General features: G+C 41.4%; 1 protein-coding gene across 4 annotated transcripts in view; it reads left to right on the top strand.

Annotated features, from left to right (window-relative positions):
* LOC122874048 (protein sidekick-1-like) overlaps positions 1-15,943 on the top strand; it is a 221,951-nt gene that overhangs the window by 119,029 nt on the left and 86,979 nt on the right. For 3 of the 4 annotated variants that reach the window (XM_044191553.1, XM_044191551.1, XM_044191552.1), the window contains exon 7: positions 9,958-9,984. The exons of the other annotated variant lie outside the window; for it this stretch is intronic. In XM_044191553.1, the coding sequence (XP_044047488.1) occupies positions 9,958-9,984 (27 nt within the window). The remainder of the gene's footprint in view (positions 1-9,957; positions 9,985-15,943) is intronic. 4 annotated transcript variants of the gene reach the window in all.

Raw genomic sequence — 15,943 nt, 5'->3', positions numbered from 1 at the left:
GATTGTTTTGACCATTATTCTGTTGGTTTTTTTAAACACCAAAATGATGCAATCCTAGCTAACTTTTTAAGACACCGGTTTGCTAGGTAATAGCCAAACAGTTCATTTGGTGGTTTGGCAAACTGACGAATAAATTTCAATACTGCTCATAAAATTTGAGAAGCCTGCTACCAGCATTGATTCAGCCCTTGATTTTATTGGGCGCAGGGAGGTTGTAGTGAAGAGACATTTTATGTTTAAAGGGGGTCATTGTTGCAATGGTGTGATCAAACCCTGTGTGCGTGTAACAACTCAGAAAATAGACTTGAACCCAAAAACACAAGTCACAGACAGGCAATCATCAAACCGTGGGTCAGGCAGTAGATCTGGCATGTACATTCAGAATAATGCTGGAAAGCTAGGCGGATGCAAACTAAACAATCTGGCAAAGACAGAGTGGAGTTGGACCGGTTTATGTACTGCTAGACTAATCAGTGAAATGGGGAGCAGGAGAGTAAGTGGGCGGAGATGGTCAGGTGAGGGGAATGGCTGAAAAAGTGTTACTGCAGAGCAGGAGGGAGTGGCTGGATCTGTAATGACAGGTAAACACACAGCAGGTAAATTAAATGAATGTTTAGCATCCTGACAGTGAGTGAGTGTTTGTGTGTGCATCAAGTGTGTCTTGCAGCAATAAGAGAATGAAGCAGATGGAACAATTTCCTATGTTGATGCATTTATTCAGTTGAGAAGTGCAGCAACATGTAGAGCGGTGGGGTGGAAGGGGGAACGCATTGTTATTGTGGAGGATGTAGATTGACTAACTCAATCTCCAGACAGATACTGAGTGGGGATACCATCTTAGCTGCCTTAAGGAGATGAAATGCACAAGCACACGCAAAATACACACGGGATGCTGAATGAGGTGTCAAGTGCGCACATAAGTAGTGGTGCTTGTGGTTTTAATGATCCTGTCAGTCACACAGCTGTCCCTTATCGCCACCTCACTATACACCCTGCAACCCAACTCTGTGTGTGTGCGTCAGTCAGTGAGTGTACATGACCATTAATATTCTGAATAGGAGCTTTATTCCAGCTGAGGCCTCATGTTGGACGTGGTGTACATGGAGACAGACGTTTTAGTTTTCCCACTGTGTTCAGTAGTGGTGCTTTATTTTGATACTCATCGCTGTGTGAAAATGTGTGAGGCTCCATGAGCAACCCAACAGGATACGCTGTTCATATGCCAGCTTGTATTAGCCCATACTGGCTATATTCAGGGTTTTCATAAACAGTTTTCAGAGTATCCCGAATATAAATGAAATATTATTGTGCATGTGAACACACTGATTGTCTCTGTGTGTCAGTGCTTCCTGCTCGGGTTACAGGTTATTGTAGTAGCAGGCCAGTCATCAGTTGTTAATTTGAAGCAATAGAAGTGGAAGAGAAAAAGAGAGAGAGATTGAAGGGGAAAACAGTGCTGGTGAATGATGGGGCAGGGCAGCAAAGGAAAGATTAGATTTAAGGACCAGAAGCAAGATAAAGGATGGGTAAATAGGAGAGAGATGATAAGGTGCTGAGGAAGGGGAAATATGTTCACTGGCAGCGGGAAGGGGGCAAAGAGAGAGTGGTGATTGTGTTATTGGTTGCTTGATTTGACATATGTTGTGTGTGTGTGTGTGTAGGGGTGAGCGATATGGATACAATTTTCTGTCATAGTATATATTTGGAAATTTTATGGAAATTCAAATTCAATATTGGAATATTTCAAAACAGATTCCTAATTTTCAATGATATTGAATCTTATATCATGACATTGATATTATATTGATTTGTTGCCTAGCTCTATGTGTGTACTGTATGTAGCAAAGTTCAGTAAAGACGGTGCTTCTTTCCTACTGATTTACTTTAATTCACCGAGTAACTTTACATCACAACATCTTTATCACAAAAAAATCAATATAAGGTTAGATACATAATACAGAGAATACAAACAAAAACATACAGTATATTGATTGAGCTCGACAGTTCATTCTTGAACTTGGAAACAGCAGTGGACAAGTGGACATGGCCGTTATCACATGGTCTTCATCAGCAGATGGAGTTTGCTCAGCTGTTGTGGACCTGTAGATGTTTTTTTGGCTGCTGTTTCCAAGGTCAAGAATGAACTGTCAAGCTCGGCTTTTAAACCAACATAAACAAGTCAAGTACATATATTGAGATTTATAGAGCCAGTAATGTTTCACATTCTCACACCAATAAAAGCACACATTCACATGTACAAACACTTACACTCACAGTTATGCACAGTTAAGCAGACATATACGATTTGTTCATTAGCTGTTGAACTGACACCATGGTCTGGAAGACTGTGTGGGTGGTGCTTTTTACTGCACTGTATTCATTTGTTAAAGCCTCGTTAAAATACAGCCACATTTCACACCCATTTACAAATTCACACTCACAGCCATCATAAGTGTGTGTGTGTGTGTGTGTGTGTGTGTGTGTGTGTGTGTGTGTGTGTGTGTTTGTCCTCTTGTCCCCTTCGCTATCAGTGTGTTGGTTAGGCAATGTTTTTATCAGGGTTTCGGGCCAAACAAAGTACTCGCAAAGAATTAGTGAAAGAAGAAGAGATTAAAAAAGAGAAGGGGGATGAGGCCGAGCACAGAAGAGATGAGGACAGAGAGGGATCGGGGACCAGAGAAAGTAAAAGAAAAAGAGGCCAACAGTGAGCAAGTGCGAAACTGGGAAAGCTTTGAGGACGATAGAGATGGATAGGAAGGAAGAAAGAATGGCAGAGTATAAAAGTTGAAGATTGAGAGGGGATGCTGAAAACAGGAATAGATCAACAGGGCCTTTAATCCAAAAATAGTTTCCGCCTTTCTCCTCCTTCCTCCTCATCCCTACTTACCTCCCCGCAACTCCCTCCTCCCCTGTCTGGTTGTTTGGAGTGATTGAAGAAAATAGGAGATGTGTGTAGCCTTCTACGCACACACACATACAGCAGTGTGTGTGTGTGTGTGTGGACATATTGTGATCCACAGACAGACAGATGATGTCCATTACCAGGCCGTGCTGTCCGGAGCTAGGCGGAACAGCTGCAACCAGATCTCACTGATCTATCACTGTTCTAATGAATCTGTTATAGCCAGGCCCGACTAATCAATCTCTGATCCACTTAATCAATTATGCCATTAATCAGACACAGACCCTAACTGTTCTTGCCCACATGAACAATCGCTTTACATATATATATATATATATATATATATATATATATATATATATATATATATATATATATATACACACGAGACATAAGACAGACACACACACACACACACACACACACACACACACACACACACACACACACACACACATGCTCTTATACTGTACATACGGACACTGAGTCGGTCAGTGTGGAAGTGATTGTAAGAGTGAGATCTGCTTTTGTTTTTTGCAGCGAGACGTAAACATGCAGCATAATTAAATATATGCTTTGTTTGCAGGCAATTAGTATACTTTCACAAGACATACACCTGAATGAGCATCACATTCAGATAAACAGAACATATTTGCAGGTGAGATACTGCAGAATGCTTTGAGTGATTCTTACCAAATTTAATTGGTATGATAATATTAGCTTGTCAAATGTGAGGATTTGCTGTTTTTTCTGTTTTGTGTCATTGTAATACTATACTACTATGTAGTACTATTTTCAGGGTTTTGGACTGCTGAGCTGACAAAACAAGCAGGTTGAAGGGGTCACCTTTGGTTCTGGTAAACATTTTGTACTATTTTCTGACATTTTATTGACTAATGGCTTGGACACACATTATGATTGGTGGTCCAATTCTAAAAATGATTTGGCTGTGATGACTGTTCGGACCAAGTTGGACTGAGTCTTTTTCAATGTCACCTCATCTAAATTTAATGTTTTTACTCCATTTCTTTCCCTTTTCCTTGTGAATTGCAGTATAATATATCAAGGCAACTCAAGAATTCATTCAGTTCTCATAGGATGGCGGTGGCCCAATGATGCGACTGTAATCATAGCCTGCCTGTTGCCCAGTGTGTTGTCCTCTGTATTCACTCAGTCATTCAATACATGCTCCTTTCTGGCTGCAAAGACTGAAACAAATCTGTATGTTGGTGGAAACAGTCGCTATGTGTGGAGTGTCGAGTCTTTGAAGGTCTCGAAAACCTTAAAGTTTGTTCCCAGCTTAAATGATTCTGTAGAAGGTTTGAGGTAAATATATTTTTAGCAGTAGCATTATGCTAGCTCACCAATTTTTTCTGCATCATTTCATGACATTTTCTGATCAGTTGGTTTGTAAATGTAGATCAATTAATTGATAATAATATAATATTAACTTGCAGCTCTTAAGAATATACTGTACACTGACAATGCTGTGGTATAACATAGCGTGGTTTTCTTCAAGGGAGTTTCCCAAAGGGGATCAATAAATTCTTAGTACAGTATTCACATTTTTATTCTGCTCCAAAGACTGTGAGTTTGTGAGCGAGTGTCTTAGCCTTCAAGGAAGTGCCCAAGGAAATGCCAGGACATGCTGCCCTCCACTGATCTGTCACATTCCTCCAGGCCTCGTCCCTTCGCTCGCTGGCATGTAGTAAATGAATGGACTCGGTCAAAAGCAGGAGCTACACACGGAGCCGTGAACGTCAAGAATTACCACTTGTTTCTAAAGGAGGCACTTAAAATTCAGTATCCTCTTATATATGAGCCTTATTTACTTATGCAGAGGGTCTCTTAGACACAGTTCACTCCAAGTCTGTTGGTCAGAGAGAAGCAGAGAGGTAGATAAAGACAATGAAGAAGGAGTGTGAGATAAGGGATTACCCTGCAGCATTCTGAATAAAGAAGAGAAAAAGGGGGAAACAACCTGATTTAGTAATGATTCATCTCCTCTTTATTGTCTCTCATGGTCCCTTCTCCATCTGGTATTTCACCCTGAGGTGGTGGGCACACAGCTGCACCACATCACTGCCTTTTAAAGCCCCACCTTTTGGCTCCAACTTTCCCCTGTCTTCCCCTTGTCTTTCATCCCTCACTTCTTCTCTCTTGCCTTGTAATATTTCTCCTGCAGGATCAGAGGCTTCCTATTTTTTCTCTCAAGAAGCAGCACTCTTTTGAATTAGAAATAATATCTTTTTTTTCTCACAGTATGAATTGAACATCTACATCTATTTCCCATATTCATTACATGGCACTCTCATGTTTAGTTTTTTCCCCTTGTACTTCTGTTGTTTTTTTCTAAGGCTGGATGTTTGTTTGCTGGATCAGTTTCAATGGCACATTTTTATTCATCATCTCATTTCTGTGCTCTTTCTTTGACTCTTGAGGTGATAAGAGGTAATGTTTAACATGGGATTGGTGGGGTTTTAATTGCAAGTGCACATTTGAGTGCATGCATCTGTTTGGGCACAAATAAACCTAAAGTCTGAAGAGATGGGATGAGAGGAGAGTACAAATTATATAAGCTTTTGAAGAAAAAGGAAGAGGAGAGGGAAAGGAAGGGATAAGCAAACTTTTTTTCTTTCAGAGGAAAGAGAATGTCAAAACCTGGTGACATTTGGGATTCCATACAAGAATGACTGACACCAACTTTTACCTGTAGGTGTATGGGAGACTGGGCTGTAAATACTGGCTGTGTGTGAGTGTGTGTGTGTGTGTGTGTGTGTGTGTGTGTGTGTGTGTGTGTGTGTGTGTGTGTGTGTGTGTGTGTGTGTGGGCATGATTGACATGGTAAATTGGAAAGGTCAACTGGTGCTAGTGTTTGGTACAGACAGGCAGACAGCAGGAAGATGTAACCTTCCCACAGTCTACATTTATGGAGGGAAGGAGAATCTGAGCAAAAGACAGGATTTGGCTCCAATAGAGGGAAGGAGCGTGTAGTGTTGTGTGAAAACTAAGATTTAATATGTAAACCTGCACACTGCTGTTTAAATGCTGTGTATAAATGATAGCACTCCTCAATTCTCATCGGATTTACAAACTGAGACAGACTACTGGGTATAAGGAGAGCAAGCATGGACTACGAAATTGTACCACTAGGGTCCGTCAGGAATTGTTCCGAGGTCTGAGGTCAACACTCCAGCCAGCTTATTATTTTACTGGACGTGTGTATGTGTAGATGCGGTTCATGAGTCTTTGTGTTTCTCTTTATGAATGTTTTAGGACTGGAAATTGGAGTGTTACATTTGTATAGCCATTGATATGAATTTCAAATAGGTGTGTGTCCATATGTGTGTGTTTTAGAGCGAGAAACAGGAACAGAGTGAGGGGAGAGTGAGATTGACAGGGTAAATTGGAATGGTAAGGTTTTTGAGGTTGAACTCTGAGTTTAAAACATCAGAGAGAGAGAAAGAAAAGACCCAAACGTGTTCCTAAAAAAGTATTCTTTGGCTTGGGGAATTGTGACAGTGGATGCAGATGTAGGTGGATGGGGAGAACGAAATGAGGCTGAGCAGGAGAATAGATTGTCACCAAGGGCGAGGGGTGTCTGGTTGTATGTAGATGGAAGGAAGAAAGGAAGGCCCGGGGGGGGGGCTGTTTGTCTGTCGAGAGGGGGGAGGAGAGGTGAGTCATGGAAGGTTTGGGGGTGCTGCAGCAAATAGGCGACCCACAGCTGGGGACTGAAGTGTCCGCACCTGCACAGGTCAGCTGGTAACACAGTGAGACATGACACACATAGCTACAGCACCCTTTACGCACAAAAGGACAGGTACAGCACACAGGATTGTTGTATTGAATAGCAGACACAACACACAAACACTGACCTTTATCCCTGTTGAATTCACACAAACACAACATGGCCCTGTTTACACCTGACATTAACATGCGTCTTGGCTGATCCGATCACATGTGGACAGCTCTAAGTACAGGTGTGAATGCACCCAAGACGTGTTGAGGATGGATTGAGATCCAATCGCTATGACCATATTTGCATGTGGCCACATTCAGTGTGTACGCGAATGTGTCCTAGGCCACGTTGAATGACCACTCAAGTGACGTCCTCTGTGAAAGCGGAAGTAAAGTGCAATACAACAAGAAGAAGTCACAAAAACAACAGGCAAAATGGTTTCTTGTGGATGGAGTACACACAAAACATGCTGATGTCCTCTGGCTGCTCTGCCTCAATTCTCTGTGATTTGTAGACTTTCCTAACGGACAGATAGCTTTACATGTTGCAAAAGTAACCGCTAGCTACACGTGCAGCCGTGGCTAATGTCTGGTCTGGACGAAATGGGACTCAGGCTGGCCAAGCAACGGGAATCACATACTGTTGTGCCCACATCTTTACGCAGACCTGCTCCATCAACATGCCGGATCAAGTACGCGACGGGCAGACCGTGTTCCGAGCTGACAAAGCGCAAGACTCCGGCAAGATGAAAGGAGGAGGACTCTGTGTCTACATCGATGATGCTTGGTGCTCAAACGCAGGCAAAGTGGATGGACACTGTTTCCTAGATGTCAAGCTTTTTATGTGAAGATAGAAACCACATCTCTATCTGCTGTTTACATTCCACCGGACACAAATTTTTTTTATTTCGTTTGTACAGTAATCAGTGAAGCCCGGCCCCCAGAAACACTCAGCTCCGGTGGTGTTTATCGTTTTTCCAACCTAATTCTTGTCTCCTTTGTGGTCCTAAAGGATAAACAGTAAATTCATCAAATTCAGGTTTAAAAACTACAACGTATTTGGTCTATGCAAACAGAAATGATGTATGCGTTTATTTGCATATACAGCGCAGAAGTGAGATCCGATCAGAAGTTGTCACTCCAGGCGCATTCTAATGCCAGGTGTAAACAGCCTCATAGACACCCAATAGAGCAAAAACATACACGCACATTGTGGCAAGCACACACAGAGGACATGGTGACCTGCTTGTTTGTAGGTCCTTCAGGCTGCTGAATACACAATGGTGAATTCATGAATACAAATCATACTCAAAGCTAGGACACACTTAGGCACACACTAATATTTTCACATCACCTCAAACTCTATTTTAAACACATCACATTAGTATCAACCATGATACTGAGTGGTGGCCTGTTTTGTATAAATACAGGAGTTGGAAGAGTTGGATCAAGAAAGCATCATTCACCTCTACTAATGCACATCAATAAATACATTGATTAAGACAACAAGTGATCCAAGGCATTTCAAAGGGTTCGGAAAACAATGAGGGAAGTGAAAGTTACTGGAAAATGTGTTTAGTGGATTCAGTTCTATGAACGTCAGATGCTTTGTTGTGTTGTGAACACACACACACACTCGAGCTCGTGCTCTCTCTGTTGTCCCCTGATGTCCCCATTGTTTCTCTGTTCCCGTTTGAAACTGAAGATGACTCAGTATGACACATCATTTGAATACACACGCAGAGTCGTATGCCCCCCAGACCAAAGCCTGTGTGTTTCTGTTTGTGTGTTTGTGGGTATGTATGTGTGTGTGTGTGTGTGTGTGTGTGTGTGTGTGTGCTGACCCCCTTTTAGACCCAAAATAATAAACTTGCCAATACTGCTACTTAACAGCACAAACTGTGCTCCGGTTAAACGGCTGTGTTAAGGTGTGTTTACAATAGGTCTGGGCATTGTTTTTTTGATACTGTTGCCAGTATCAAAATGATCCGTTTTTTAATTACCTTAAGAAATCCCTAACCCTAACCACTCAGACAATTATTAGTTATACCTACAGTAGATAACAGAAATGTAATGAATTCTTCATTCATGAAGGTTATAATCTTCAGTTTTTGCTGTTTAAAAGAGGTGTTGATTCAACTTAATCATTTTGGAGGTTGTAGTTTGTGGTGCTGTTGATGGTAACTAAGTTATATTGCGAGGTGTTACTAATATTTTGTCCACCCTATTTTTTATCAGTATCAGAAAATGTCTGCTTGTGTTTAGACAAGCAGCCATAAAAGAACTTTGTATAAATAAAAGACTAAAAAGACTGGCCAGACACTCAGTGCCAGCCTTGAGCACTGTGGATACTCTATAGACACATTTCGGTCGGTACCGAGTACTGAGGTTCAATAACAACCCTAGTTCACAACAGAGTAATCTTTATTTTCAACCGAAATGATGAAAACATCTGAACTGTTTATGTATCTGAAGTTTTTCTCTCCCCTCCCTCAGCTTTTTTCAGTATTTTTTTTTTAGCTGCTTTTGTTTTTTGTCCTCGTCAGCTAGCTTGCTCACTCTTCATCACTTTTCTCATACACTGTGTGTGTGTGTTTGTGTGTGTCCATCACATAAGCTGAACGAACTTTGATGTGTTACGTCAGAATCTAAATTAAGACCCAGACGCACATTTTTCATCGCATACACATACACTCTCAGATCGAAACAAATATACACAGAAACACACACCAAGTGTTCAAGTGTTGAGTGAGTGGCTGAATAGGAGCGTGAAGGGGTATTGTATTGATAGATGAATAGTGAATCAAGATTTTTTGCTAGTAGAATGTCAATGCCATCATTTTCTCACAGCCTACAGTCTTTCTACCTCCAGACTTATGACAAATACAGGGAGAAAGGCAGAGGGGGAAGATAGAGGGGAAGAAGAAAAGAGTGAATGAGAGAGACAAAATTTGGTAGCTAGCAGTTGATGGATGGGCTGCACACAGCTCGTCTTCTTCTGGACTCCATGATAACATGCCGTTCTCTTTTTGTCTCTTCCTCTTCTCTGTCTGCATATGTTTATTCCTCCTTCTCATGGAAGGAGTCTCCTTTTCCTGTGTCAGCTCTGAGATGCCTCAGAGCTGCTGATTTGTGGAAGCCTGTATTTTATTTTGCTTTTTTTAATGTGTGTTTGCTAAATGTGTCTTTTTGCTGCACCCTGAGGAAACACTTGAAATCTAAATTATATCTCTTCTGTTTTCCCCATTCCCCTACTCCCTATATCCCATTTTGTCCCACTTCTTTTCATCTCATTCCCTTTGGCTGATGGACAGTTGGCAAAAAGAACCGTGGGTCAACAGGTAAAGAACCCATTTACATTTACATTATCTTCCCTGCTCTTTCTCTCTGGCTCTTTCTTTCTCTCTCTCTATCTAAACATAGGAAAATATTGTTGTTACCCTTTGCTCCCACCAGAAAGTCAGAGCTAAGGGCTGCTCAGCTAAATGCTTTGCTGAAGGTCACATTGGCAGCAGTGGTGGGTACACGCTGTAAAAGATGTTCCACCAGTGCGGTTTCACTGTTTCTGCCTCGTGGCAAGTAAGAAAAACCTACAGCCGGACACCTGTGACCTCAAGGTCAGCCCGCTGTAGGCCTGGATCTATTGGGTAATATAGTAAAACAAGCTCATGGTTGACAGTATGAGTGCAATGGTACACTTATTCATCTTGATCCATTCAACACACAATATCTGGTTCAGTATATAACTTATTTTGGTTCAGCATGGCCTTTAAACCAAATCAGTCTAAAATTATCCTAAAATAGTCTATTTACTGTGTTGACGCATGCAGAAGTGCAAGTTCTACAAGGATAGCTTTGGTTGTGTGTCAGTTGTCTATAGCTAGCTAGCATCATCAGTATGGCAACTGCAAATGAGAAGCAAGAGCTGGAAGAACCTCTGATGTCATTTTCAATCTCAGTTTGGAAGTGTTTTGTTTTCCCTGTAAATTGTAGCAACACTGGACAAAGACTACATCAGACAAAACTGACATGGCATGACATTGTTTAATCCAAGTTCAGTCAGCCAACTCATGTGGAGTGGATTATTAAGTCAGTGTTGATGTTTGGCGTCTAGGCTCCGACCTCGTCTCTCCCCACGAGGAAACACTAAGCTCGATAATAACTTCCTACCTAGGGGAACGTTAACTCAGAGCCTACAGGTGGATGCTGGCGAGGAGTTGGGGCTTTTGAGATGCTGTATGAAAAGCAGCAGTAGCGGTACTGATGTCAGCATAGCTTTCAGGCGAGACATGTGGCAGCAAAAGAGTGAGCAGAGCACCGATGACATTAGTACACCGCCATAATGAAAAGGGTGTGTAGGATATTGCATTGAGAAGAGTATGCCATGTCAGTGTGGTGGCAGACTCAAGTTGACTGCCTGAACTAACTCGCAGGCTTCGCTTCATTTGGGCAACATTTTGTCTGCTTCATCAGACATGCTAACTCAGTTTCCTACAGCATCACCTGAGTGTCTATTACCTGAGCTTGGCTAAAACACACTGAGGTGCCAGTATTTCTCCTGGCATTCAAGCCATCTCTCGCTGCAGTTTCACACGGAGCCAAAGCAATTACAAATGCCACAAGAGTGTTTTTTATCTGCTGATATGCAACCACTGAGTCACAGAGAACTCGGAGTGCTTGGGCCCTGCTATAAAGTTCATGGGAACATACTGTTATAATTACATTTGTGCAATATTGACATATTTTCTCCTAACCATGTGTAAATGTCATGTGTCACTGTCATGTGTTGATGATTTTCAGAATTAATGGGAGAAAGAAATATTTTATCTCAGTTTTCCCCACTGTACTAAAAGAAAGTTTGCAGGCATGAAGCAACTGCACACGTCCTTATTCCAGTATAGTGATGATGAAATGTTACCTCATTATGTCATTGTGGGTTTTGTCAAGCAGCCAAAAAAACGCAACTAATATAATACTCAAAATGAATCAGATAATCATTGAGCACTCCTGAGAGCTTAACTTCTGCCCTGCCTCTCCATTGCTACTACATGTTTCCTGTTTCTTCTTCTTCTTTCCCATCTTTCCATCTCCTCCTTCCATCACTTGTGTGGCACAGTGACAGAGACAGATAGAAAGGTTGGCAGCTGAAGGAAGAGATGAATATTTAAAATCGGGCATCTTTCTCGATCTTCTCACTGCTTCCCATTGTCTGTGTCTGTCTCCCCTGGGGGCTTGGATCCTCTACTCTTGGTGTGGTGTGGCTTTTATATGTGTGTGTGTGTGTGTGTGTGTGTGGCATGTCTTGGCTTGTGGTTTTATATTGGCATTCTAAGGCAAGTGTAGTCAGACGATGACACTTAGCTGTCAGCATGCAGCATTAATGAGTGCAGTGACACGCACAAACACTCACCCCACTTACACACACACACATGCAGTATTCTCAAGAGAGATCAGCAAATGATAACCTTCTCCTCTCCATTTATTTTTGTATACCCTCCAAAAAAACTATTTTTAAAAAAGCTCTCCATTTTCTTTAACATCTCATTTCCAGTGTCCCTCCTTTTCATCTTTCTTTCTCTCAAACTGTCTCTCTCTCTCTCTCTCTCTCTCTCTCTCTCTCTCTCTCTCTCTCTCTCTCTCTCTGTCGTGTATGTGGTCTCAGTGTGATATGTGTTAGTTGCTGTGAACCCTGCAGACACCTATCTCACAACTCTATTAATACACAGTCAGCTAAAACCAGCCTCCTCCTGTGTGCGTGTGTGTGTATACATGCAAAGAGATGTGTGTGTGTGTGTGTGTGTGTGTGTGTGTGTGTGTGTGTGTGTTCACCCCTCAGCCAATCCCTCTGCTCTCTAGGTCTCTGAAGAGATTTGTCTGAAAGGCTTAAAACACACAGATCTCCGGCCATAGAAAGATCATACACACACACACACACACACACACACAAACACCCCGGCTGACTCACTGACACAATAAGGAGTTTGGAGTGACTGGCAGATTTAATAGGAGAACAAGCTGTAATCTGAGAGAATCCATTCGACGAGGGATTACTGTTTAATCTGTGGATGGAATAGCCTTTCATCTCTCGCTCTCCATCTCTTTCTGTCTATCTCCCTCACCCTTTATTTATCCATCTCTATCTCTTTCCTGCCCTAAAGCTGCATCAATCCTTTTACCAGCCCTGTTTTATTTTTTATTTATTTATTTATTTGTTTTTTTTATCCTTCCCATCCTTGATTTAATTTGTATTTTTTTTTTCTGCTTCCATCTGAATACCGCGCACAGACACACACACTCACACATGCATGTACACCCTCACACAGCTGTGTCACCTCTGCAGCCCTTTACTGTCATCCAGCAATGATTGCACTGACAAGAGTATTGTAACGTTGCAATGCGTCACTGGCTCTCTGGTGCTAAATTATACCCACGTCCATGTGCACACACACACACAGACACACAAAATGTATGTTTTTTTTTGGTCCTCATCTATTTTTATTTATTTTTTTAACTGCTTTAACAGCTATTCTTTTCATCATCCCTCTTTCTTTAATGAAGCTTTTCAGCCCAAAGTTGTTCTGATATTGCTTCGTTATACTACAACCCTCCCTGCATTTTTTTACCGCCTTCCTTCCCTCCATCAATCCCACTCTCCCTCTCTCTGCCACATGGTGTTTCTCATTTGCTAAATGAGGAATCCAATAGAGTTAGATTAAACTTCTGGACTCTCTTTGTGGAATCTTTACAGGGAGCCTTTTAGCTGCCACAGCTTGCACACACACACACACACACACACACACACACACACACACACATAATAACACTGTCTGCCAGTTTGAATATTTCTCCTTGTTTAAATTGACGAAGATTAATATAATAATCCATGTTTAAACAACAAAAAGGAGGAGATAAGAGGATGATAGGGAATAAGGGAGGGAGGGAAGCAGTCGGGAATGAGAAATACAGACGAGATGAAATGATAGAGATTTCCCCAGAGAAAGAGGATGTTAGACACGCTGACAGAGAGAAAAGAAGACCGCAGATCACACAACCATATGGCATTTTGCTTTCCCTTCTACTTCTACCACCATGTCTGTCACTCCAGGAAGAAGAAGACCATCTGCACACAGTCCCCCCTCACTTTTCCCATCTACATATATACTCCCTATAACTCTCTCCTCCGACCCCTTTTCTTTTTCCTCCGTGTTCTCCCTTGTCATACAGGTGTTCCTGCTGTCCTGATTTGTCTGTCTGCTCCCCTCAGACACACGCCCCAAGTTAACAGGTTGGGTCCCCCCCCCCTGCTCATTATCAGGCAGTCGCTACTGCCATTAAGCCTCCACTGATGGCTTCTAGTTCCTACCTGACCTGTGCTTGCCATAGCGAACAGCTAATGGACACTCTCCTCTTGCTCTCTCTACATCTACTTCTGCCTGTCAACCATCCCTCTCTATCATCCACCCACTCCTGCTACCCATCTTTACTTCTCCGATGCCAAACCTTTCAAATTGTAACACATCGTGCAAGATGTTGCTTTCTGCACAATAAAATTAAAGACCTAACAGTTTTCTGTGTACAGTATGTGTCTCAGAAACTGAGAGTGATAGAGACCTCCTCTATTACTTCCACACATTATCTCTCTTTTTTGTGTCACTTCACTTATCTTCCCCATTAATGACTCAACCTCTACCCTGAGTTAGAACATCAGTGAGTGTAAGTGTCAAGACAGTACAGTCGTTGTGTGTGTGTGTGTGTTATCATTTGCCTGTCTTCCTGTACCTGCATATCTTATTCCGTGTGACAGTGGGATATGACATTTCAGCTCTTTCTCTCCGATTAAAAAAAAGATAAAGAGAGAGAGAATGAAAAGGAAGAATAAAGAGCAGGGAGTTAATTACCACCCTTTCCTCCTTCCTCCCTTCAAAGGGGAGATCAAAGCTGCTCCTCGCCTCCCCCTGCCTTCCCTCCGAACCCCCCTTCCTTTCCCCTCGAACCCCCCACCAACCCCTATCAGACCTGTAAATTTGTAGTCCCTTCTCCTCCCTTATTGGAAATCTACATATTCATGGGTTATACAGTGTATCCATGGGAAATCCAATGATGCACACACATAGCCATAACAGTAATATGTAGTCTTCACACATTCTGTAAAACATTGCTAAACATTTTTTTCCATTGGCCTATTCTACTGTTTTTATACTATTTTGCTGAGCAGATGTTACACATTTCAAACTGATAACAATCCAAGCGTGTCCTTTTCTTATGAGAGGCCATTCACACCATAAATCATACCCTCACACGCACAATCATAATCTTGCACATACACCACCATACTCTCCTACACACCTTTTAGGCCATAAATCATTCTTCACATACTCACACCACTGTACTCTTTTCTAAACACTATCATTGTAAGTCACACACACCATCACACTGTCTCCAATACATCATTATACCCTGTATGGTAGTGTGCTTCAGACAGAACAGTGGTGTCTTTGACAAAGAGTCATATTGTTCATAAGAGAGAATTATGGCGTGTGTGTCTAAGACTGAAAATATGTCTGGGATAAGAGACAATAACAGTTTAGAAGTAGTGGAAATAATTTTAGAGTTTTATTCAAACTCTTTTTCATTTCAGTCAGAATCTGACACTCAAACATCTGTTCTGAATCACATATAATGTCATTCTCTCATTTACTCTCTTACATTTTATCATTCTTTCATATTCTATTATTCTCTTCCACTTTTTACTAATTACCTTACATACAGTCAGTGATGTTGATAGGTTTTCAATGTAGTGAGTCCCCGGGACCCACAGGTGGTCATTTGAGTGGGTCCCAGGAAAATTGAGTGGGTCCTCAATGACATTTGTGTTTTTTGACAAAATGTAGGCCTAGTGTTAAACTCGTGTTTAGGGATGGGTATCATAAGGATTTTATCAATACTACTACTCTTATCTATACTCTTATCAGTTCTTTTTCATTACTAAATAATTGCTTTTTAAAAAATATATTCTTTAAAAAAAGAGTAAATCGGAACAGGATTAGAATTTAATATTTGAAATATAACTAAATGTTTCTAGAGCAGCAACAGTCATGTTTACAACAGCAAAGTCACTATATAAACTCAATATTTCACTTAAAACAAATCTAAAATGTTAAAATAAATCATATTCCTGACATCAAAATACAGAGGGAAGTTTAGAAAGAATGAAGAACAAAGACATCAGTCACTCTATAAAACAAAGGACACTGTGATTGTGTGTATAGTCGAGTATGTTAGAAGAAGTATCGTGGTAAG

This window comes from Siniperca chuatsi, linkage group LG3 (assembly GCF_020085105.1).
Source record: "Siniperca chuatsi isolate FFG_IHB_CAS linkage group LG3, ASM2008510v1, whole genome shotgun sequence".
NCBI classification, from domain to species: Eukaryota; Metazoa; Chordata; class Actinopteri; order Centrarchiformes; family Sinipercidae; genus Siniperca; species Siniperca chuatsi.
The sequence above is the reverse complement of the archived record's forward strand: the minus strand, read 5'-3'. Positions and strand labels throughout refer to the sequence as shown.